The following is a 26,580-nucleotide window of genomic DNA, read 5'->3' as shown; positions in this document are numbered from 1 at the left end:
ATCTGAATATGTTTGAAAGATTCCTCACTCAAAATTCGTAGTGGAAAAGGGACAGTTTTTTTCTTGTGGATTGAAAAGCCATTGAAAACAACACATTCAAAAATGTTGACAATTTCTATTTAATTTTGTAGTCTTTTGTGTTTGGTCTTTCAATTTCATTTTCATGAACAGGGCAATGTTTGTGTATGATTGCTTTATTTTCTCTTGTCAATGTCCTCCTAATAGCTGCAAAACCATATCATAAATACATCGACAGCCGCCACGACGTCATACACAAACCATTCAAGTAGATATATGTTTGATCTCTTGTATCTATTTTATGGATATAGTTATTGAAATAGACCGAGATCAATAGTAGAGAAAAGGAGTTCATATAACATGTGGAAGAGTTTAGAGAGAACTCATAAAATGGATGAGAGATCAACCTACAATCCAAGGAAGAGTAAAGTCGAACAAAATCAGAAGTTGGCAATTGTTTCGAATAGTAGAGTTGTACATGTTGTAAGTGTAGTGTCTAGATAGTTATCATGGAATATTTAGATGTTGTTATAAGCATAAGTATGCTTGTTGTAGAATATTAAATCTTTGTAATTAATTAGAATTACTCATTAAGTGAATACTCCATACGACTTAAGTGTCAATGGTTTGACATTGCATCGGTGTTCAATTTCTTCATTTTGCATAACATAGTCAGCATTGTTTTATTCTAAAATACAAATTTAAAACTGATCTGTTTTTCAATATCTGTCAATATGTAATGGTTGTACTAATACAAACACAAGCATATAATTAACTATATACTTTTTTCCTAAGCAATCAAAACTATTTAGTTTTGAGTTTTAAATAATAATACACATAATAAGTTCGAGTTTGTAATTTGAGTCTTTCCTCTTGTCAGACCTTCATTTAATTGTTGAATCCATCACTAGTGTCGAAGTGAAAGCGTATTTATTCACTAAATTTTGATTCTTCCTTTTTTAGCTTGATTATACTAAAATTTACGATCTCACGTGTTAGATTTAAATGGTTGGATTTAGATTTTTCCTCACCTAATTCATGTCTAATAAAGTTGCTAATAATTTGGCGGACCATGCACTCTCTTCTCGTGCTTATGTTTGTTGGTCCTAGTGCTTTCCCTCAACAACTTGTCCACATCGTCGATGTTGAAAATTAAAGGATGGTATGGATCCTTACATGCAATTATGCTATTGTTTGTTTTTCTTAATAAAAAAAATTGTTTATCAATAAAACTTTTTATCTCTTTAAAATATTTTTCTCTAATCTTTAAAATTAGAGAGGTAATCAAATATACCTTAAAATTACATTGACACGTTTTCTTTATTTTTTTTTATAAAAAAATTCAAACAACTAGGGACGTCTAAATCTATAATTACATAAAATAAGTTTTCACTAGAGTTATACGTTCTGGTTAATGAAAATATTCGCACTTATCTAATTAATCTACCAATGATATTATCAAATTAGCTCTAATATGTGTTTTTCATTTATATTGAATTTAGATACCCACATACTTAATTAGATCATATTGCACTGCTCAAATTTAAACAAAACGTACTAATGTTCCTCCCCTCCGTCGATTACTTGATAATAAAAAAACGATTAAGAAGAAATATTATAATCTAAAACTTAAATAAACTAAGTTTAAGTTTGGCATTTGCATTAATTATTTCTAAAGCAATCAAAATCAAAATCAAAGTGATTGTAATTTTTATGGATACGTAAACAAGTAGAGAAGTTGGAAAATGCAACTTTGCTTTCAAAGACAGCTTACCCATTTTCTAAAACAAAAAATAATATTCAAATTTCAACCACATGTTTATGTATAGTTGAATGAGGACAAATTTGAGGTGACCAATACACAAAATGTTTAATGGAAATTTTCTATTCTATGTCTAATTTGCCAACCCAAAACATCCCCACCTTGCAATATCATTGCATATATATAAACTCCTAAACATATAGTTAAAATTATTTGAACAAAAAAAAGTCATAGTTAGGAAGTCTGGTTAGCAAGAACTAAACTCAACTGATATTCATGATTTGTAGTTTAAATCTCTCGATCTCTAAATGTTTACTGGAAAAAAATTAGATAAAAATTAAAAAATAAAATTAATCGATTTTCTAAGTTTTGGGTTTTGTTTTTACTTAGGTTATTATATTATATATGTTTTAAATGGTTACGTATATTTATTTAGTGTTCAAGTTTTGAGTTTGGTTTTATTTTGTTCTCTAAATTCTAAAGTGTTATAGTTTAATCCTTGCAAATTGCGTTTTTATTTTAATTCGGTCTTTAGATTTAGAGATTTACAATTTTTGGCTTGATTTTTTTTTGTTTGTTAAATACTCACTTTTAGTCCTTAATTTTTTTGTTAACCATTTGATAATAACTATTGAAGTGGATCTTAAAATTTATTTTTAATAGCGATGAAAAGTCAATTAATAACAATTATTTGAATTTATTCAAGTTAATCAATAGACATAAATACTACGACAAAAGGCAAGAATTCAATAGAAAAAAATAATCCAGACTAAAATTGAAGCAAAACTAAATTTTCAAAGGTAAAATTATAATATTTTAAAATACGATTTAAAAGACTAAATATGTCGTTCAATAAGAAATTTTGAGACCAATCACAAATTGCCGCATCATTTATTAAGTTAATGATAAAAAATACAAATAATTAAATTTGGGACTAATTAAAATTGACATGTGTTCCAAATAAAGAATTGTTGGATTAAGTTAATCATTTTCAATTAAATATTATTTACTTTCAATTAAGGCCAAAAATAAGCTTGGTTGAGCCCATGGGTCTGGTGGTCTGGTCCATTGACCAACCAGGTTTAAGTCCATAAAACCCACAAGTGAACTCTATAAATAGAGGAGATTCCTCTATTGGAGGGGTTGTAAATTATTTACGTCTAGAGAGAATTCTCCCAACAGTTAGAAGACTCCCTAACTTTTGAAGTCGACCATCATCGAATATTGAAGCTTCTTTGAAGATACAAGATTTATTCTAAGACCATCATCGAATATTGAAGCTTCTTTGAAGATACAAGATTTCTTATAAGACTCCAACTTCCCTCGAAGATCAGCTCATTTAAAGATACAAACTTTCTTCAAAGACTCCAACTTCAAGAACATCACGTGCTCCGCGTTCTCAAATCAAGCGTAGGCATTCAACCAACTTGAAGAATATCGCGTGCTCCGTTTCCCTAAATCAAACGTAGACGTTCAAGAAACTTCAAGAAAATCACGTGCTCCGCTTCCTCCAAATCAAGCATAGACATTCAGTCGATAGAGAATCAAATGATCAAATTGTAGAGATAGAACCACATCGCATCAAATCAACAAAAATACGACTTCAACACTAAGTTCAAATACACGAATTAAATTTCTTCAAAAATCTCGTGCGAACATATGTAATTAACATTTTGATACATATAGGCTATAAACAAGTAAAGCTAGACCCATAACAAAAAAAAAGTTTTTATCTTTTCAAGTCAACCTTGCATCGAATCAATTTATCAATTCAAGTATAGTTGAATAAAGTAGATAAGTGATCCATTAACTACTATATAAAAATTGATTGTTTAATCATCAGTCGCAATTGTTGAACTAAAATGAATACGCCAACACTTATTGAATAAGCATGTCATGATGTCAATAGCATAGACTATAGATATAAATAGAGATGCAACCAAAATAAATTAAAATTTAGGATGAAAATAGCTACACAAACAAGTAAGGTCTAATTTGTAATTTGCACCACAAATAATGTTTTCTTTTTATAGAAAAAGCTAAACTTTGTTAATCTAATTTATACTTAGTTATGCCCTTTAAATCAATTGGGATCAATGAGTGCTAATACTCAACTAATTGAATTAAAGTTAGTAGTTTGGAATCAAAATAAAGTATTTTAAAAAGTCCATACTAATATTTTATGACACAAAATACAAAAAACAATATTATTATATGAAAGATATTTTTATATGGTCAAACACAACTATGTTACTAAAATAATGAATACAATCCAACTCAACTTGAGATTAGAGTAAGCAAATTGAATTAGGGTGTGAATTAATTTTACATGGTGCAATCAAATCATGAAATAAATATAATAAAGTGTATAATTTAAATTAGTGTTCACAAAAGTATGTGAGTGGGGAGAGCTTTGCAAACCGTGTGGACTATAGAATCAAAGTATATAATAAAAAGAATTAATGATGATAATAATAAGGAAGATACCAATCTTGGAGTTTGTAATATTGTATATTTTGTTGAACATGGGCTTCATTACCAATTCAAGTGGATCTGGGGGAATCACAACCGTCCATCTGGATTCCCATCTAAGATTTTGATTCCCCATTAAGATTCTTTGGTTTTGGTTTGAAAATAATTCTTCAAATTATTTCTTTTCATTTTGTTATTGTTGTTGTTGGTGTGGGAATTGGATTGCAAAGAATTTGAGCTTTGTCAGAGAGAATCATGATGTTGAAAAAGATAGTATCATTATCCAATAAATAATGGTTTAGCGACCATTAAGTCGTCTCGACCGTAGTAGGTAGCAATTTCTAGAATAATTATCAGGAGTATTTACAAAAAATAGTAGAAAAAATATTGATAATAGAATTTATGTCACTACATTTTTTAAATTATAAAATTAGCAAATTTAAAAGTTGGTAACCCTATTATTACTATATGATCACCGTCTGATATCACTAATTTGATAGTTGTCGCAATATGTAGGTGTTATGTGCTGTTTTTATCTAAATGTTTTTGTCATTTTATGAAGTTTTTCTAGTTATTAAATATGTGATAGTATTTTTTAAAAAAGTTGTAAATATAGTTAAGTTTGTAAGTGATAGACTTTCATCGCTTGTAGACCGACTCTTATGGTTTATCGGTGATAGACTAATGTTTGTTACATGATTTATTAGTGACAAACTCTTATTATTGAGAGATATTGACAGATTTTGCTATATTCGTAATTTTTTTTAAATATTGTTATATACTTGATTATTTTGAATCTCGTTGCTATATTTGCAAATACTTCTAAAGTTAAATTATAGACTATTTGTTAGGGTTTTATGCAAAATTAAGGAATTGAAGTGTCTCTTCTGTCGTTCTATAAAACAAACGAGTATCGATTTCAATTATCGAAGATAATAGTGTGCTAAATTTTTCTTTTTGATTGTATTTTGTTACCTGTCTAATGTTATATGTCAAAATGAAAGTATGAACAAAAGTATCGAATGTTCAAAATTTTCAATCTTAATGTACTTTTTAGTCCGATATCTCAATCGGAATAAAACTAAGAAAAATAAGTCAAATGGTAGTCCAATGACAAATATTCTCTCCTTTGTTGATTTCCTTTTTACTTTACTTTACATGACATGAGAATCTAAAAAGTAGATGACATGAACGAGTATCCATAGTGTAGTCTTCGTCCCCATGCCACCCATTATTGGTAAAAAGGTTAAAGTCTCTTCATATTCTTTGTATCAATGTATTTAGAACCTTGAATTGCCACGAGCTTTTAAACACAAATTTGTCGGAGAAAGAAATATATCTCAAAAATCACCTATCGTCGATAAAAAAATGTCTAATAAAAACAAATTATCAATTAAGAAAATATTTACAAATACAACAAAATTTTATAATCTATTTATAATGAACATCGATAGACTGATATCAATATTCATCGATGTTTGTCAACCTTACTTTGCTATAATGGAAAATAACTAATAATTCAAATATATGTTTTTGGAGGAATTAACTAAATTTTTGAAAAATACACATACACCGTTTAAATTTTTCCACACAAATTTCTTTTTCCTATATTGAGATTGGGCTTTGGGCCTCGAAAGCGAATGGGCTTTTTTATCTTTTTATTCATAGGCTTCACAGTTAGGCCCATTTTTAGCTGCTAAAGCCCAAGGTTTTTGTTTCTTAGTTTAAGTTATAATGGCCTTCACTTTTGTAATTGCCATTAAGAACTTCCCTTCTTAGCGTTTGTAGCATTTATTAATAACGTTCCATTTATATCTAAAATAGCATATGCTTTCTTATTTTCTTTTCCCTTTTGAGTTCATATTTTCTTAGTTTAGGGTTATGATTTTCATAGTTTCCAAAGCAATAATACAAATGCGAGATTTGAAGGACTAATCTTTTGCTATCTTTCAAAACTCAACTAATAAGATCATGTTTCTTTATCTGAACTCATGTCAACGGTAGCTATATTTGGTTTCATTTGGTGTATCAATGATAATAAACCTCAACTGTACATGAAGTTGGATTATTATTATCTTTAGTCATAAATGTTTGTAATTGTGATTTAATTACACTTCCTTTGTCTAATATTATTTTCTCCTTGTGGTTACAATTACAATGTAGGGGCATTTTGGGTAAGTATTATACTAATACTATAATAACCCTTTTTGTTATTATAAATAATATTATTTTCAATGAGCTAAAATCAACTAAAAAAACATTTGCCTTTTTTATTTATTTGTTATTGTTGTTATTTGCTACATTGCCTAGTATTTTATCATCAAATTAAGAATAGTCCGTACATTATAATCAAACTACAACTTATAATTCTAAACATGCCGTTAGAGTTAATTGATAACAATATCACACTAATGATGTCGAAAAAGCTAACGAGTCCATTCTTCTTCAAACAAGCAATCACATTGATCACTCTCAATTCAACCAATCAAACTAAGCTTGTTGATTATGAAAATGGGCAAACTAAGTTTGTTGATTATGAACATGGACATGGATATCCCACATTTAATTAACACCCACAAACAACCAACCTAATTAGCCTTACTTTTTAAGATTACCTAAATGAATATATGTGTATGTATGTATATGGACATATATATGTGTAGATTACATCGTGGAACAATGCTCAAATTTTGTTGTTTAGCCATTGCTTCTACGTTCTGTTTGAAAATTTAGGGAAAAAAGAGAAGGAAGAAAAAAGAGAAAAGAAAAGGAAAAAGAGACGAGAGAGAGATGAAAGGAAACGGTCTGTTGCGTAAATGGCGAGGGAGATTCTCTTCCCCAACCTCTACACAAACCTAAGTTCAAAACCCATTTGCGAATTTCACAGATCTCTTCCGCTCTCCCTTATTCAATCCAACTTTTCATCAAAATTCTTCATTCTCTCTACCTTGTGATTCATTTTGATGCCAATCATCCATTGATTGCTTATTCCTTTCCCTTCTGTTCATGCCATGCCACATTCCTTTTCTTCATCTTTCATTCTGCCCACAAGGGTTTCTTTTACTTCATTTTGCATACAGCGGGTTTCTTCAAGAAAAGGCTACGACCCAGGTTATCATTTTTTGTTGTCATTACTGATTTTCTGTTCCCAGAGTCGGTTACTTCCTTAATTTATTCTGGGGCAATTAAACTACTACTCATTTAAATTGTTCCTTGCTGCAGTATTTACGCTTATTCGTTTGATTTTTCCCGGGCAATGGTAGCAGAGGTGGTTGAATCAAGGAAGAAGGGTGGTTTTGGGTTTTTTGGATTGTGATGTCTTGTGGTGGAGAAGCTGGTAAGCAATGGACTTGTGCAAAAGCCGGCGCTGCTAGTTTGCAGAAAGTGGGTTTGATTGTGCGAGATATTGGCGAGCCATGCCTTTCACAATCGCCCATAAAGGTTGTTATAACTGTAAGACTCTCATCAACTATGCGTATGAATGTGACTTAACTGATTGTTGCGTCCTGTTTCTTTCCTTATCTCTTCGGTTTATTTATGTTTCTTTCTTTTCTTTTTGGATTAAAGTGTCTAAATTTTATTGGTCAAGGACCATAGTTGTTTGGTCTGTATTTCATCTAAAGCTTTGGTCCAACTTTTTGTAATTCTTTGGCGCATACTTCGGTTTTTATTTATTTATTTTTTGTGTAATTCCACTGTACTAATAAAACGAAGAAATTAATGTTTCTCACAAGGAAACAAAAAAAAGTCTTAGTCCAACTTTCAGTGATGTGTACAATGTAAGTGGAGTGTTGTAGATTACAATTTATCATCCAAGTGCTAATCAGTGCAATAATCTTAACCTATATAGATAATTTCAGGCATGAGTAGTATCCTACAACTTGTCTTCTACCTTTTCCTATAGATATAGGTACTAGGGGCCCTCTTGTCCTTGGCAATTGACGTCTCCCAATATTTGAACTATAACATTCTTTCATTGGTATTCGGTGCTCTACCATTCCAAAGATTCTCGAAGGACTGCCATACTATATTATTCACTATGGAGAGGAACATGGAGACAAGATAACTAATGCGGATAATTATTCCTAGCAAGTAGACCATTTGGCAATAGTATCGTTGTCTTCATAATACAAGCATAACAACAACATAACATAAGGACTATGCACTAATATAACACCAATAGCCCAAGAAATCATACTAACAAACTTCCCACGGCCCACTAACGGGGTTTCCTTGGCCAATTCCCTTATTTCTCTTTGAAAAAGTATTTACTGATAGTGACCAAACAACTTCGTTGACTCAAAGACACTTCGTCCTCGAGATGGAACTTGGGGAAATTGCTTATGCATTTTGTCAAAGTATTCCATGCCGCTTCAAACTTCAACTAGTTATTCTAATGGATAAAGCCCTTCCATTTATAGTCTCAATAAATGGTTAAGGGTTCAACCCATGCTTACCACCTACCTAGGAATTAATTTTCTACAAGTTTCTTTGACACTCAAATATTGTAGGGTTAGGTGGGTTGTCCTATGAAATTTATCAAGGTGCGCGTAAGCTGGTTCAAACACTAACAGATGTAAAAGAAAAGATAAAGCCCCTCCCAATCAGCATCCACTCACTGCATCAAATTGTCAAAACATCATTGGGGTTCTTATTAATTTGTGGTGGAGTGGTTTGCATGTATATGTTTGCCCATATGGATGGTTTCAACTAGGGGACATGAAAAACAACATGTATTAATGTTTTTTAAGGCAATTTTAGGGAGCAACTTGGCCCATCTCTTCCAAGACCTTTTATTAGTAGATTTCTTTATTAGGATGTGATGAGGGCAATGTGGGTGTGTCAACTTAGTTTTAGATGAAAATCTGCCCTAGGATCTTTCTAGATGCTTTGAAGGGGTGTTGAATGAGCAACATTCTGATCCATTTGATATTACTCTATGATGTTGATTATTCAAAAACTTTTTCTCCTGTTGCTAAGTTGAGTAAGTTGAGTACTGTTAGAGTCCTTCTATCTGTTGCTATAAACAAAGATTGACATTTGTATCAACTGGATGTTAAAAATGCTTTTATGAATGGAGACCTAGTGGAGGAAGTCTACATGAGCCCCCACCTGGATTTGAAGTCCAATTTGGTTAGCAGATTTGTAAACTCCAGAGATCCGTATATGGTCTGAAATCACCCATAGTATGGTTTGACAGGTTCACTACCTTTGTCAAGTCTCAGGGGTATTGTCAGGGGAACTTTGATCATACTTTATTTACAAAGGTTTCGAGGACTGGAAAGATTGTAGTTCCAATTATGTATGTGGATGACATTGTTTTGTCTAGAGATGATCAGACATAAATCAGTCAACTAAAGTAGAGAATCGGTGATGAATTTGAAATCAAGGATTTAGGAAATCTGAAATATTTCCTTGGAACGGAGGTGACTAGATTTAAAGAAGGCATCTCTGTGTCTCAGAGAAAATACACCATTGATTTGCTGATCGAGACAGGTATGTTTGGATGTTATCCTGCTGACACTTCTATTGAATTCAACTGTAAACTAGGAAACTCTAATAATCTAGTTCCAGTACATAAAGAACAGTATCAACACCTTGTGGGTAAATTGATTTACTTATCCCATACTCGTCCTGATATTTCATTTGCTGTGAGTGTTGTCAGCTAGTTTATGCAGACTCCTTATGAGGAACACATGGAAGCTATCAACAAAATTTTGAGATACTTGAAAACGACACATGGTAAATGGTTAATGTTTAGAAAGACAGACAGAAAGACCATTGAGGCATATACTAACTTAGATTGAGCAAAATCTTTTGTTGACAGAAAGTCTACCTTCGGTTATTGTACCTTTGCATGGGGCAATCTTGTAACTTGGAGAAGTAAGAAGCAAATTGTTGTGGCCAGGAGCAGCGCTGACACCGAATACTGAGCTATGAGTTTGAGAATATGTGAGGAAATTTGGCTCCAGAAAGTCATGTTTGATCTTCATCAAGAGTGTGAAACACCAATGAAGCTTTTTTGTGATAATAAAGCCGCTATTAGTATTGCCAACAAATCAGTTCAACATGATAGAACTCAACATGTTGAGATTGATCGACATTTCATCAAAGAAAGACCTGACAGTGGGAGCGTATGCATTCTATACATCCCTTCGAGCCAACAGGTTGCTAATGTTCTCACCAAGGGGTTTCTCAGACCAAACTTCGACTTTTGTGTTAGCAAGTTGGGCCTCATTGATATTTACGTCTCAACTCGAGGGGAGTGTTAGAGTTAGTGGGCTTGGCCCATAGGGTGTTTAAGGAAAGATTTACCCTAATCCCTAATTTTTTTCCTTTTTTACCACATTGTGTATTCTATTTATTCTCATTCATTGTACCTATTGTAAATCATCAGAAAATAATAATAACAAAAATATCATGGTTTTTCTCCTTGTACTTGGGTTTCCACCTAAGTTGTTTTTTCGTGTTTTATTGCTTTCAATACAATTAAATGTATTGCTTAACTCTAAATAACCATTCATTAGGACCTGTTCCATTAAAGGCCAACATCATGTTGCCCTTCCTCTTTCTTATGAGATGATTCTCCCCCATCCATCTAATTAGGTGGTTCTAGGTTTTTCCATTCTTCCAGGCATTCCTTGATTTGTAAGAAAACTTCCTAACTAACAATCATATTGCCAAACAACTAGACGCGGTGGCAAAATATTGCCATATTACTGAGAAACTAAGGAAAACATTACTAACAAACTTCACCGTGCCTCTAATCGTAGGGTTGCCTCCCTTGGCCAATTCCCTTGTTTGATGTATTATGATGGGGTGCTGTTAGGGTGTCAACCTAGTTGAGATGCTTGGGTGCATCTCTTGATCTTTATTTGCTGATTTTGGTAATCATCTCTTGTATCTAAGTTTTGTACTTTGAGCAATAGTCTCAGTTCATCATTTCAATGAAGAGACTTGTTTCCATTTAAAAAAAAGTATTCACTATTGGGGACCGAACACTTTATTCATACTTGTACTCTGCACAGTGATACTTTGTACTTGAACTAAAATAAGTAATAATCTAAAATATTCTGAATATTATTTTTTTTGAAATTGTTTCCTTTCTTTTGGTCGTTATTTGTTTCATATAGAAAACAAAAATTTGTTTAGATATTTAGTTACAATGACAATATCTTTTCTGCATGATTTTTAATGCAGTTTGAATGACAATGATATTTTATTTATTAGCGTTCATGCAAAATTTGGAGTGCTGTTCTCATGGTGCAGGTAAACAGAATGCTCAAGCCAGAGAAGTGGCTGGCAGCATTTGATAGTGATGGAAAAGCTCTTGGTTTTCAGAAGACACTCAAATCAATAGTTTTGGGGGTATGTGTTGTCTTACCATGAAAAATTGTCGAGATTCTATCTTAAAAAGTTATTTCTTAGGTTTTCCCCTTTTCTTAAACTTCCGTTAATGTAACTCAAATATTTTAGAATTATTGAATAAAAATCTTTGTTGTCTAATACTTCAATTACAACCAACCTAGGGACCTGCTACAGACCAGTCTTGGTGTCATTGGCAACAGTAACTAAGCCAATGTCAGCAGTAAAACTAAAAGACTAAAATGTTACAGCATTGGTAAAAGAACTAACAGTAACTAACCGATAACTTGGCTGTTAACAGCAGCAAAAAACTAACTTTAAATGCAACAATACAAGAAGACTAAAGCCACGATTAAGCCCTCAGTAAATGGGCAAACAACTAAGAGAGGTAGAGAGGAAGTACGCTACATCAATTCCCTCCTAAAGCTAACTCATTCTCGAGTTGATTAAGCAGCCAAATGAAAACCATCTGTGGCATGGTAACTCTTTTTCTTTTTTAAATGAAACATTTCGTTGATCAAATGAAGGCGGAGTGATTTTGAAGTGTGGGGGCAACCTTGTAGGCGTTGAACGTTCAACAACAGGAAAAGGCCCAATTTTCTTTGGATGTAGCTTGCATGAACACTCAGAAGGCAGTCTAGGCTTCCTTATATGAACCATCACAAGATCCCAAACGTTAAAGGATTGAGGGTGACAATCCTAATGAACATCTGAAGTAGAAGGTAATGTAGCAAGGTCCACAGTTAAGCAAGGAATCTTAGGATATAGACAAACTAATTCAAATGGTGACTTTGTAACCTATTGCACATATGATTATAGGAAAACTCAGCTTAAGGTAGTGCAAGGTTTCATTGGCATTGTTCCCACAAAGACATCAAATTAAATTACCAAGTGTTTATTTGGTCACTCGTGTTCGCCATTGGTTTGAGGATGCTTGACTGTCCTCCACTTTCCTCACCATAGCTACAGACTTCAACTTCTATAAGATAATATAAGGGCTGTAAAGTTACATTTTTCTTGATATCTTCCCATCCACGAGATGGGCGATGTCATGTTGCTTGAACTCGGCTAAATTGTAATGTGCACTTAGCTTATGGAACATCTTGGAGCAGTAATCAGCCATGGAACAAGTTTCGTGAGCTCAATGTTGGTATTGATCATGGAGCAATTACTTATTGTTCACAGGGTGAAACCAACTTTACATTAGTTTCAACCTCTTTGACCAAGAAGTTTATTTATTTATTTTAAAAAAATCCATTCTCTCTCTCTCTCTTTCCTTTCCTTTTCTTTTTCGGAAAGAAGGAACAGGAAAATTTCATTGGAATTTTTTAGAAAAAGAAAAATTTCATTGGAGAAATGAAAAAGACTAATGCTCCAAATGTAAAACGCTTCACTAAATAATGCTGAATGCCTCTTCATGCCCCCTTCTATTGATTTGCAATTGATCTCGCCATGTGGAGGCTCTCCTTCAGCTTTTTAAATCTTATCTTTGGACAGTCAGTCAAAGAACAATTCTACTTCTCTGGGCCAATCCAAGAAGGTCTCAACATCATCAATGAAATGTTTGTTTCTTATCAAAAAGAAAAAAAAGGTCTCAACATCGAACTTGCCACTAAATGTAGTTCCAGGCAGCATCGACCTTTTTTCCCCTTGATTTTGTGATTATGCATTGCTTGTGATGTATCAATGTATCAACTATTAATTGTTTAAATTTAATGAGAAGAGAATGACAAATTGGCATTAATTACATATGATGTTGAAAAATAAACCAAGTGAAAGAAATACAACAGGAGTTGACAATATGAGTCATGTTTTTTTTTATTGGCTAGCTTTGTCCGAATTTCATTGACATGAAGTTAAAAGGATCACTAAAAGACTTACAAAAAATCTATATAATTAGCAAGTATAGTTTATAAAAGTTAAAAGAAGAATTGCAATGTAGATTTAATTTTTGGGAAAATTTTTGGTCTAATAATTTCATTGCCCCCTTTTGGATCTTAAGGTGTATAACGCATGCTTAATTTTCAAAAAAGCTCCTATAGATTTCATAAAGCATAGACTTCGATGCAAAATGCCTCCAAATACTAGGAGAAATTTGAGCACCCAAAAGTTCAAGTGCTTAAACCTGAGGAACCTTGAAAGTTTTAATTAGCTTAAAGTTTGTTATAAGAAAATATGTAATTACCCTGAAGTTTTAGTTTCTGTTTAGTTTTTCTTGGGGGTTTGGGTCCAATTTGGAAGAACAGAGGTAGTTCTCTTCGTTTTATAATTGATGGTAGGCAGTGGAATGAACTTCCTATAAAATGCAATGAGTTTTTTTAATAATTGTAAAAAAAAAAAAATTATTATTATTGTAAATTAATATTTAACTTTTAGAAGCTTGAAGGGGAGGGTGAATAGATAATCTTTTTTTTTTTGTTTCTAGGAAATTTATAGATGCTCAAACATTAGATTGTTAGGGAATTAGATGCTTGTTGCCCTTGGATGATTGTGTGATTTGGATTTTTTTTAAGAGGATGCTTGAGAATATTTTAACTGGATTTGACAATGCATTTATTTTTTGAAACAAAAACAAGTCTCTTCATTGACTAATTCTTCCTTGTTTATGAGAATACATTATAATTATATCTATATGTGAATATACTAAGTTAACCATCACAGGTTGACCTCGTGTTAAAAAATGAGTCAAGTCTGAATAAATGACTAAGAGATCACGAGTTCAAGTCATGCTAGCCTATATCTAGGAATTAATTTCCTATGAGTTTTCTTGGCACCCGATTGCTGTTGGGTCAGACATACCATCCTGTGAGAGTAGTCGAGGTGCACATAAGCTAGCTCAGACACTCACGGATATAAAAAAAGTGAATACCCTAAATTTAATTAATTTTTATGTAAAATTAAAAATTAAGCAATTAGTATTTATTATTGATTATCTATAAAAAATATTTATTATTGATTAGATGATAATTACTTCCATGTAGATCTGTCTCTAGGTCGTAGAGTTGAGTGACGTTTGTCATTGGTCTTTATTTCATTGGAAAGTTTACGAGGGCTCTTAGAGAAGCTTCTACCATCGGCCGGTTCAGGAAACGTCGAAACTATACCACGCCATCAGGAACATGTTGGGGCTATCCATACTATCTTATTGTCCTTCAATCTACTTATAAAATTTCAAAATTTCAAAATCATGTATGCAGTTCCATTTTCCATTCATTTTTGGCATTAGGAGTGTTTTCATAGGCATTGTTATAATTTCTCTTGTGAATTATATTCATATCAAAAGCCATTTTATATGGGAGTAGGAAGCTTAATCAAGTTTATTTAGGTTACATAAATTAAATTCTTCTTGGTGTGGTGTAATAAGGGGGTACTAGAAACTACAATGGCTTCTTCACCCTGTTGCTGTATACAGACCTGCATTTTGGATTAGAGAAACTTGATTTCCAAGTTATAGGAATTGAAAATTCTCACAAAAAAAATAAAAGTTTACTGTATCTCCCCTTGATTTGAAAGTTACAAACAGCCTTGGTTATGCCTCTTAGTGTTTGGAGATTTTTCTGGATTAGTGTCTTCCTTAGATTTGTTCGCTTTGTTTCAACTCAGGTTCAAGCCTCTTCAGATATGATTGAATTTATTTCCCATGCTTGGTCATTTTCTTCTCTTTGTATCATTTTGGTATTTTAGTTTAGTTTCCTTTACATTGAGCATTAGTCTTTTCATCTTTTCAATGAAAAAAAAAAATCCTTGAAAAAGAAAACAGCCTCGTATATGCCACACAACATGGACACTTGAGAGCCTCTACTCCTTCCATAAAAGAGTTTTATCTCCTTTACCGACTTCCATTATGTGCCATCTACAGCCAAAAGACCAATAGAGACCTAGGGAAGGGGAGCTATTTAGGTTTTACCAGTCAATTATCCATCTCCATAGTGGTTCTTTTTATTCAATAAACACAAATCCCTGTTTGCAAGGAAGGCCATGTTCCTACATCCATTTGGAAGTGGGTAGGGAGGGAGAAAACTTTTCAATCCACCAAAATCATCGTTACCTTCATTTCCGGTGTTTCTTTCGAATAAAAAAAGACATCTAATAAGCATCTCCAACTTATTCACGAATTCTGTTTACATTTGAAAGCAGACAATAACCATCTCAATATGATTGATTTTCTTCAATGCAATCCTCCACACTAATGCTTTGTAGTCTTTTCTATTATTTTTTTTATTTTTTAATATCCGTGAGTGTCCGGGCCAGCTTACGCACACCTCGACTAATCTCACGGGACAACTCGTCTGACCCTATAACATTTGGATGTCAAGGAAACTCGTAGGAAATTAATTTCTAGGTAGGTGGCCACCATGGATTGAACCCATGACCTCTTAGTTAGTTACTGAGACTGTCTCCCCTTTTACCACTAGGCTAACCCATGATGGTTCTAATGCTTTGTAGCCTAAAGACATGAAAGTAAAAACCATATCTTTTTCCATTGCCTGTATGCATTGGTGTGTTGGTTATCTTCGTTTCGCGTTTTCAATCTCCATCACGTTTTATTGAATGATTTGAGGAGCAACTTATTTATCATTGCTAGCTCATCTCTTGGTATTTGGTACCTCCAAACTTCATTAATCGAATCCTTGTCAAGAATAGGATTGGAAGCCAAGCCTCTAAAAAGGATGTGAACCCATTGCCACCTGACACCTAATAGCTTTACACGAGTACATGTTTGGTTGTTTCCTCTTCAATTTGGTAACTGGTTACTTGCTCTTTGTATAGACTTTGTTATTGAGAAAAGGCTAATTTTGTCAAGAAAAAAAATGAGCAAATAACTGAAGTTACAAAAATGAGTACATGGTCTCCAGCTAGTAAGCTAGTCAACAAAATTGTGAGAGAATAGTTACAAAAAAATAGAACTTTGATTTTAAATGTTGAAGACGCAGGAAAAGACAAATACTACATTTTTCTTTGTATTTGATCACAAAAACAGTTAGTTTTATCGATGCTTCATTGTGGTACTGTGTATAAAACAGAGAAGTTTAATTGTGGTTTGGCAGGGTGTGGATCCGTCTATTAGGGCAGAAGTATGGGAATTTTTGCTTGGTTGTTATGCTGTAGGTAGCACTGCTGAGCACCGTGGCCAACTAAGGACTGCCAGAAGGTTTTTTACCTCCCTTGAACAAAAGTTCTCCTTTGTCACGTTGGATTATTATTTTTGATTATTTTTTTCTGTTTTTAGACGTAGTCAAGCCTGCATTTTACTTTTGTGTCCTTTATATATGCTTGTAGATACAGATATCTATATGTCAACAAGGAAAAAACTCTCCACCCATTGCCACCCCTTTTATTTATTGTTATTATAATTGTTTACATTGTTGTTTCCTCCTCAGTTAATATTCATTTCCACTTGAGTGTCTTTCGCATATTTCAAGTCCACATGTGGGAGGAGGGTTAGTAATATATAACTAAATGTGCCTTCCACCCATAAGCTTAAGCTTTTGAGACAATTGGTTTTTTAAGACGGTATCATAGTTAGGTGGTTCAGGAGTCGTGTGTTCAAGAATCATGAGTAGAGACTAGGAAATTCAGCAGCCACAGTGAGTTTGATAACCACATACCTTGCCAGAAGCCGATATTGTATGTTCCACAGTTTTACAGATGTTTTTAATCCCTCCAAAGGGGAGAGATCATATGATTTTTTTAAATTATTATTTTTTAAATCTTAGTCAATCAATTTTTATTAATTAATTAAACTCAAATTCTGAAAGAGCTTCTCGCTTTGCTTCTCTGGTTGAAGTTAATATAGGAGGGATTTCCTCGTCTATATCATTTATTGTTTTGGAACCGATTTCTTGAGTCTTTTGTGGAGCCCTCCCTCTCCTTCTCTTTCACTTGATTTCCGTCAATCTTTATTTGATAGGGAAATGGAAGATGTCACGCCCCTCTTATATTAGATTTGAGGGGCTTAACTTTCGGTATGAGTTTGAGGGGATATTTACTTTTGGAGTCTTGAGTCCACTAGGCATTTGAATCCAGAGGGGAATAATAGAATTCTTAAATAGGTTCAGAGACTAGGTGAGGATGTTTTGGGAGGTGGCTAGATATAATGTCACTTTACGGGTGTTGGTTACTTAAACCTTTTGGTAATTTGATCTCTTGTTAGGTTTTATGTTTCTCTCGTGGCTATACAATTTTTGTTTTTTGTAATTCAATTGTAGGTCTAAGTCTTATTTGTTTGAATTGGGGTCCATTATTTTAGTTACTCTTGGATCCCTTTCTTTTTTGTGGAGATTGGTTTTTTTTGCATGCCCTTGTATATTCTTTCATTTGTCTCAATAAAAGTGCAGTTTCTTATCCAAAAATAATCATATCAATGGAACTGCTTCTTATTTAAACCAATGAATAGTTGCTAAGAAATATTTAGTGCACCAAGTGGAACTTAGAAATGAATGATGTTCGAATCACTCCCGAATAGAGTTCTAACTTGCAAAGATGACCTACACAATAAGTTCTTAATGGAGGATTCTTCTTTTTCTCCTGTTCTTTCTTCTCTCTTGTTATCTTCTTGTTTCTTGTTTGCTAGCGGCTGCATACCTTTCTTATTCCTGAACAGAATATTGTCCCATTTTTGTTCATGGTTCACTATCAAATGAAATGACTGTTAAGTTTTTTCATGCAGGGAACGTTACAAGTTCCTGATCGAGGAGTGTCGGATGATACATTCTAGCATAGGAACTGGTTCCCTAGCCTACCCTGTGGGTTCTAAAGTTATGGATATGAGGACGTCATCTAAAGATGGACCAAGGGAAGCTGAGAATGAAAGTAGAGAAGTTTCCATTCATAATACTCATACAGTAGAAGATTCTTTTTGTAGGAATAATAATTGTATAGATAAATCATACACATGTGAAAAGGAAAGCTCGAATGATTCAGCAGAACTTGCGAGTGTTAGGGAAAGTACAGATAGTGCGGCAGATGGGTCCACCTGTTGTGTCCCCATTTCTGGTCCTTGCAATTGTTATTCCCTAAAACCTGAGAGTGAAGCAGAGGGATCGGCAATTGTTACAGAAAATGATTATGATTTTCCCCCTCTACCTGTCATCAACTTGTTTGACAAGGACAACCCTGATAAGAACAAATATTACCTGCATAATGCCAAACTTTCAACTCAACGTGAATTGAGATTTGAAGATGGCAGCATGCACAGTTTTCAGATAAATAACAATGAAGATTTAGTTATTGAATCAACTGCCTCATCCTCTAACAATGTTTCTCATCCCATTAGCTCTGAAATTGAAATGATACATGCTGATTCCAGCGATCCAGAATTTCAGAACAATAGCTCATGCAATAACGTGAAGCCAAATGCACCAGAAACCGAACACTTAAATGCAACTGTCCACCGTAATAGTGGTACCACTGAAGGTAGAGTATCTGAATGGCTTTGGACCCTGCACCGAATAGGTAAATTTCAGAAAGAAGCAGATTTGTGTCTATTTTTGATGTACAGGTCTAATTTTTCTTTATAGTCTTGACTTTTTGGACTCATATTTTTTATCAGTGGTAGATGTGGTTCGAACGGATAGTCATCTTGAGTTCTATGAGGATACGAGAAACTTAGCTAGGATGTCAGATATCCTTGCAGTTTATGCATGGGTTGATCCTGCGACTGGTTATTGCCAAGGTTGTGAATTGTTTTTCATTTTGTATCGGTTTCCCTATCCATGTTTTATACTAATTTAATTTGCTTCAATGTCCGGTATTATAAATTATGATTTCAGGAATGAGTGACTTGCTGTCTCCTTTTGTTGTTCTATTTGAGGATAATGCTGACGCATTTTGGTGTTTCGAGATGCTCTTAAGGAGAATGGTACTTGAGTTATGTTGGAAAATATCTTGGACTGGATTTTCTTATTATCTTTCCCTCTGACACGCTGTTGCAATCTTCCAGCGTGAGAATTTTCAAATGGAAGGCCCAATTCGGGTGATGAAACAGTTGGAAGCATTGTGGAAAATTTTGGAACTTACTGACAGGGAAATCTTCACTCACCTGTCGCATATAGGTGCTGAGAGCCTACATTTTGCATTTCCAATGCTCTTGGTACTTTTTCGTCGGGAGCTATCATTTAATGAGGCACTTTGTATGTGGGAGGTTAGTGTTCTTTTTCGTTCAGAAAATTAGTATCCATTACATTGTTTTGTAGCATATGGGCAGCTTATGGAGGGATGTTTTCTTTGCAAGATTATAGCATAAATTATGAACTCTGCTAGTATGTACTTTCTTTGTTGTATAATGAACTAATAAGCTTTGCGTGCTAGCTCAACTCTATTTTACTTTCTGATGATACAAGCTGCATTTGTAGTACAACTGTATATGGGAGACTATCTGGTATACTGAGCACTTGTACTAAGAATTAATTACGTAAGACAAGTCTATATATATCTTCTCACGCCTATGCAACTTCTTGTCCAAAAAAAATGGAAACTTTGTCTTTGTTGTCTCTAGCTTTCTTTTGTCCAGGTGCATGATATATGGTATAACAAACTAGTGGCTATGATCATTTGCAACTATTTGTTTTATGACCCAAAACAAGGAAAAGAGGCGAACATGGGTTTTACCCCTGGATTCATTGCTATCTTTGCTCCAACTTGAAATTTGAGAAAAAATAATATTATGTTATTTCTTCAATATTTTGAATCAAACACATAGAAGGTATTCTTTCATTCAAGAAAGTCTGTCTACCTATACAAAAATATCTGCCAATAAGGCTAAAATATCTGACTAATAAGGAAACTATTACAGAGAATGCACAACTAATATTAGAAAAATCTAAATAAAATAAAAGAAAAATTACATTTGTCATTATTGACCATTAGATCAACCCATGGTGGTTATTTTGGATTTGGTTACCAGTGTTGCAGAAATTATTTAAGGCGTAGGATTAGAGGTAAGCAGCTCTAAGGTGCCTTGCTTACACCTGTGACACATTAAAAGAGGCGTAACCCTTTGAAGATAGAGGTATGAAACTATCTACTTGCTTCGAGGCTTGAAAGACATAAGCCTCAAGTTTCATTCCCCTACCAATTGCAATTGGTGTGACAAATTCCAATTTCCAACTTGTGGCTTTTGGCAGTATTCAATGGTTTCAGCCTTCTTTTACTTTGTTTATTACATACTGCTCAATTTGTATAGGAAGTAACGCTAACACCCTTTTTACCGAGTGTTCATACTTCATATATATGTAAACATAGATATTTACTGAATGATACACAATAGAATATTGAGTTTCTTTGGACTTCTAGTTTTCCTTAATGGTTAAACTATTGATATTTGATATTGAAGATATATCAACATATTGATGGATATTTCAATCCTTGCTTAGGAATAAAAGCTCTTTGATATTTGGTGAATGATACATAGCACATTCTCTCAACTCTCACTTTACTCAACTCTCACTTTAAAAAGATAAACTACGCCACAATGCTTAAATTTGTAATTGGGTTATTTTTTATATAGCTAAAATTGATCTAACATTGGGAAAATTGATTTTTATTTATGGCTGACCTGAATTGAAACTATAATCCCATTTCAATCATAACAGCTAATTGTCCTTCATTTAGATGATGTGGGCTGCTGATTTTGACGAATCAAGAGCTTACAATTTAGAGAGTAGTTGTCTGGAAGCATTGACCTTACAACTTCCAAGAGGCTCGGAAGTGGAAATAAGTGAAGGAGACATGAACAATAGTAACATTAACACGAAAGACACCTTACAATCAAATAATGGAAATTTGGAACGTTCATCATGTGACAATGCTGGAATGAGATCAACATCTGCCCATGCTTTTTGTGGCTTGACAAGGAATCTTTGTTCAAGGAATGATCCTACGAAGAAGTGCACTGCAATATCATCAACTAAGCAAGGTGATGATGAGCTTCCTGTTTATTGTGTTGCAGCAATCCTTATAACGAATCGCCAAAAGATAATTAGAGAAACACGTTCTATTGATGATCTGATAAAGGTATGTGCTTTTAAATATATTTTATGCTAATTGACTCTGATAGATGTTACCAATTCTTTCTTCCTAGCCATCAACGAAATATATTAGTTTAAGATCTATTCCCTAATACAGTTCTATCGGACATTGTTTAGTACGATGCTTTTCTGATTTGGCTTCACTGTTTTTGTTGTTTGCGTTTGTTTTTCTTTAATTAGATGTTGGATGTGCTTAATATGCATGGGCACACACCCATGCAGGACATGCAATTATGCTGGGGAGCATTTCCCCGTAGGCAAGGCAAGCATCATGTATGCAACAGACGCATGTGGGCCGGCAGTGTGTGGGATGTGCGTTGAAAGGGTTTCTCCCTGGCATTTTGATGCTTTAATGTGGATAGGGGGCTGTGTAAGACTCCACAGAACACAATTGTGAAGAGAAAAGAAAGGACTTGCTCCACAAGGCACTCCCCTCCTTGAAGTGAAGACTTATTTTTTAACCTAGGTCAAAATTGGGTAGGCAACTCCTACAAGTTAGGTAAAAAAATGTGGACCTAAAATTTTGAGAGTAAGAATAGGAAAACGTCGTCTTCCTTGGTCTCAAAGATTAGGAAGGTGGGTGAGTATACTATTCCTAGGCAGTAGCTTCCCAAATATCTCTCAACCTAAGCGTGGGGGATGGTAAGGAGACATTTTTTGTGGCAAGCTAACTTCTTTGCCCTTTTCTTCTTAGGGAGGGAAACATTACAGTTTCTATGGAGTTGAAGCGACCTGTGTTAAGGTTTGGGAGGTGGCCTAGGTCACTAGGCCTTCTTATAACTAGGATTTTATTTTCTTTTGGATTGAAGTCTTTTTTTGTAACTAGTCTAACTCTACTCTGTTGGAGGTTTTTTCGGGTCTATCCTTATAAATTCTTTTGTTTCTCTCGATCAAAGCTCCGTTTCTTTCCACGAAGAAAGAAAGAAAAAAAGGCATCTGATTGCTTGGTTGGGCTACTAGTAATATTTCTTCAAGCTCACAAAATTTGGATTGCAAGAATCCGGTAAATCATCTTTTGTCACAGCCGGAGCAACATAGTTTTTTCTAAAGTTAGAGACCGTCTTTGTAGGGATGTCCAGCCGCATTATCTTCCTCCTTTCAGTAATCGCGATGTAGTAGGGTTAAGGATAAGTAGGGTCATTTCTTATTAATCTTGGTTATCCTTGGTTAAAATGAATTAACCTAATTTACTTCTAATTGGGATTCTTCTTTGTGTTTATGTGCACATTGTGTACCCTTAGAGTTTAAACTTTTATTTCTCGTGTGTATTTGTGTTTGGTTATGTTTGTGATCATAAAAAAATTAATTATCTGACGTCAGTTCCTTATGGAAGTTTAAAATTACTTTGAAACAAAAAAAACCTTTTAATTATTTCAAGTTGCTATTTTGTGTCTACCGGCATTGACAATTTTAATTTGACAGATTTTCAATGATAAGATGCTGAAGATTAGTGTCAAAAGATGTATACGTACAGCAATCAAATTACGGAAGAAATATATTTCCAAGGTGAAATGCAGGTTTAAGTTTTTTTTATTTTAAATCTTGCTGTATCAAGCATTTTTTATCGCACTGATTGCTTTCTATTAATATAATTAGATTATTCTTAGGAGATATTATTCTGGAGATATTATTTGATATTATTTCCTTAAGTGTATTTCTCTATGGTTATATATAGGCTTGTATCTCTATTAAGTAATGAATGAAATATAGATTAATTCCATAAAATCAACACTTTCAACCCTTTTTTTATCTTGAAGGGCAAAATGACATTTTTCCATTCATAAACTGAATCAATTATTTTGGTTGATTGCTTATATTAAATTTAGCAGCAACATGATACATAATCATCCATTGACCCCGGGATTGATTTTTATTATTCAGCACAAGTTCAGGAAGAATTTTTATTACGGAGAAGTTCATGTTCTTTCTTATTAATATTACAAAAGAATATAATATTTCTGAATGTTATTATATTATTCTTTTTTCTCGTTGCCAGTTGACGATCTTTTTGGTGATCAGTGATCACAATGTTTTTTTTTTTTTTCCTGTTCTTTCTGGAAAGGAAACAATGAATTGTGAACGACTAGGAGGATATTTTGAATTGCTCATGTGGCATATTATTGTTCATGTTTATATTTTTATGATATGATTCTTTTCCTATAGTTGTTATAGAAGTACTTTGAAACTTGCTCCTTTTTGTATCAGGTAATCAAGAAAAGGAAGCCTCCGATCTCATTATGAGGACTAGAGCTGCACCATTTATACGAAGCAACAAAAGTACAGTAATAGCTGTTATGAAACAGTTGATGAAAAATGCATCGGCAGTTCAAAGATTCAAACTGAGGTTTATGCGACTGCCTCCTTCAGATTCTTTATTGGTAACTTTACAATTGACTCTCAATGTCTGCATTTATAACGCCCTTTGGACAATAAATACAGTTAACATGCTAATTTGTATATTCATGGATAGTATTATTATAGAACATGATGTAAATGAATAAAAGTTCTAATTATTCCTTTTCTCTCTCATATGTTTGAGAGGGTGAAAAATAGAAATCTAGAGTTCACTCCCACTTATAGAGAACTTGTCGAGCGTCTATGCAATGTACTTGCTGTAATCTAGAATTCAGAGAAGTATATTTCTTATTCATATTGAGTCAAAGGAAAGTTACATATTTATATAGAGAATAAAATAAATCATAGACACTATGTACAATGACAATAAAGGACATATAATATAAATATAAATATATATTTCATAACACTTGCTATTTGTTTTGTTTCCCAAACCTTTCAATGATGAATAAGGGATCGTTTGCGCTTGTTTAGATGATCATATGCCACAATTAATTTTCCTTCACTGCAGAAACCAATCCCTCTATTATGCCTTCTTGGTTCTTCAACCCCAAAATATAATGCGAGACTCTCTCCTTGATTGCTTTCTCCTTTCAACTTTAGATTCATCTTCAAGTGGTGGTCATCAAAGTCGTCCTTGATTCCACCACTCGGCTCTACAAAACTAATCTAGAAATCTAGCTGTTTGTCTATAGCCTATGGGCATCTCAGAACTATAGCAAACAAATCTTGAAAGCTTTTCTTATTTGCTTTAGTGTATAAATGCTGTGTTCTTAACGTATATAATGATAGAATTACATTCATGTGAATATTCCTCTGTTAATTATATTGCTTGTGAGCCCAAACCAATTTCTGGTAAAACATACATCTTTCACAGTGATTCTTTAGTTTTGATGCAATTACTCTTTTTAGATTCTAATTTCTAATAGACTCATTCTCTCTCGTTTTACCTCATTTTCGTGAGGTCAGTGCAGAGATTATGAAATGGGAAGAAAGAAATATCTTCGCTTTTGTCGTCAAGGAGCAATTGGAATTCATTGTACAGGCTTAAGGTTATTGATTTCATTTTCGAATCATTTTTCCTTCAATTATTGTACTGCTGATGGCACCTTAGAAACCTATACATCCTGAGGGGAAGAAGTTAGTGCATTTCATTTTTGATAGCTTTAGTTAGAAAAGCGAAATAGGTGAAAAATCAATAGCATGGTCAAAAAGTTAAGTTACTTGTGCACCAAGAAGTGTCAACTGTGAGTAGAATGAGTAGAATGTAGATTTTTCATCCTATAGAGGAATTTGTATTGCCAATTCTTTCTTTGCCATTGAAGGCAGCATTTCATCACTATATAATATATTCAGATATTAACCTCTACTTTCCATATTTTCTAGATGCTAAGTGGTCTTGGTTTTTGTATTGAACAATTAATCTATATTACATTCTGGTAGATAATAGAGAGTTCATATGTTTGCTTTGCCATCAAATAGAAGATTGAGTTTTTCTTTTCCCCCTTCTAGGGAGTATAGAAATTTTCATTATGTCATTTTGCTGGTATAACATAAAAATCCCTCACAACAGCAATTTGAAGAGACAGATTTGCCAAGGTTCAAGTGTTTAGTGGAATAATGTTTTGCATTGCCTCCTTAATAGGACAGTTTTTTTCCCCCGTTTGGGGTGATTTTATTGTTACTATTATAGAATAAACTTACATGGGATCCAAAACGGAGTATATTGGTTTTGGGTGTGATTTGAAAAGAGATTATTTTTATCATGTTGAAAATTACTTGAAGACTTACTCATTGAAAATTGATTTGGATTGTCCGGAAATAGTAAGCATATAAAAGTGTAAACTTAAATATTCAATTGATTTCAAATTATTTAATATACGTTCTAATGTAGTTTTGAATATGATAAAAATGGTTTACAATTGTAAAATCACTCCCAATTTAGCCTTATTTTTTGTAGTGAAATTGATAAAAGAAAATAGATGTTTAGGCTTCTATTTATGCCTCCCCTCCCCTCCCCAGCTTAATTACCATTTTTATTTCTTCTCTCTTTCTAGTTTAATTTAGTCTAAAGTAATATGTATCAAGTATAGCAAAAGTTTAAATTTTTTCATAAAAAAAAAGTGATTGACATAGTTCATGTACGTATTATGCATATACGGTGTGTGGTGAAAATTCTCTCGGAAAACAAAAGGCGTGCATATTGTGTTTGGACTTGCTTTGTAATAAAAAACTTATTATTTTCTTTTAGTTTTTATCTCTTTTTTCTACTATTTTCATGCTTCACAATTTCACGTTTGTTTTACTCTTAATTTCTCGTTTACTCCAACATCTTTGAAGTAATTTTGATTACATTCTTTGAAGTAATTTTGATTACATTCTTGCATCTCATGCAACCTTGGAAGAAAAGAGTTGCGGTAATAAAAGTTACAAAATTTTGTAGACAATTTTAGGAGTAAATAAATCTGGAAAGAGAATTCAGAATGCATGAGAAATGTTGTGAACAGAGGGACTCAATCAAATATTTTAGTGGAATTAAGAGGATAAAATTTGTAGAGAAAAAGATATCAAATATAGAAA

The 26,580-nt window shown here is 33.3% G+C and overlaps 1 protein-coding gene across 12 annotated transcripts; it reads left to right on the top strand.

Moving 5' to 3' along the window:
• Positions 1–6,939: 6,939 nt before the first annotated feature.
• LOC101221961 (small G protein signaling modulator 1) lies at positions 6,940–25,447 on the top strand. Of its 12 annotated transcripts, none has more exons than XM_031884020.1 (13): positions 6,940–7,363; positions 7,475–7,693; positions 11,483–11,620; positions 16,666–16,769; positions 18,288–19,072; positions 19,170–19,292; positions 19,390–19,478; positions 19,560–19,760; positions 21,230–21,631; positions 21,826–22,122; positions 23,068–23,151; positions 23,851–24,023; positions 24,970–25,447. In XM_031884020.1, the coding sequence occupies exons 2-10, from the start codon at positions 7,568–7,570 to the stop codon at positions 21,964–21,966; spliced, it is 2,109 nt and encodes a 702-aa protein (XP_031739880.1). In that variant the 5' UTR covers positions 6,940–7,363; positions 7,475–7,567; the 3' UTR covers positions 21,967–22,122; positions 23,068–23,151; positions 23,851–24,023; positions 24,970–25,447. The 12 variants fall into 12 exon arrangements, with proteins under 12 accessions (XP_031739880.1, XP_031739879.1, XP_031739878.1 ...); XM_031884019.1 differs by having other exon boundaries at positions 7,475–7,705; positions 21,826–22,087; XM_031884018.1 differs by having other exon boundaries at positions 7,475–7,705.
• Positions 25,448–26,580: the final 1,133 nt, after the last annotated feature.

This window comes from Cucumis sativus, chromosome 4 (genome assembly GCF_000004075.3).
Source record: "Cucumis sativus cultivar 9930 chromosome 4, Cucumber_9930_V3, whole genome shotgun sequence".
Lineage (NCBI taxonomy): Eukaryota > Viridiplantae > Streptophyta > Magnoliopsida > Cucurbitales > Cucurbitaceae > Cucumis > Cucumis sativus.
The sequence above is the reverse complement of the archived record's forward strand: the minus strand, read 5'-3'. Positions and strand labels throughout refer to the sequence as shown.

Excerpts from the sequence above, each read along its gene's own strand:
- LOC101221961 (XM_031884019.1), top strand. The coding sequence starts at position 7,568 with ATGTCTTGTGGTGGAGAAGCTGGTAAGCAATGGACTTGTGCAAAAGCC. Across the intron at positions 7,706-11,482 it reads CCATAAAGGTTGTTATAACT|CGTTCATGCAAAATTTGGAG; the intron begins GTAAGACTCTCA and ends TTTATTTATTAG. Across the intron at positions 16,770-18,287 it reads CAACTAAGGACTGCCAGAAG|GGAACGTTACAAGTTCCTGA; the intron begins GTTTTTTACCTC and ends TTTTTCATGCAG.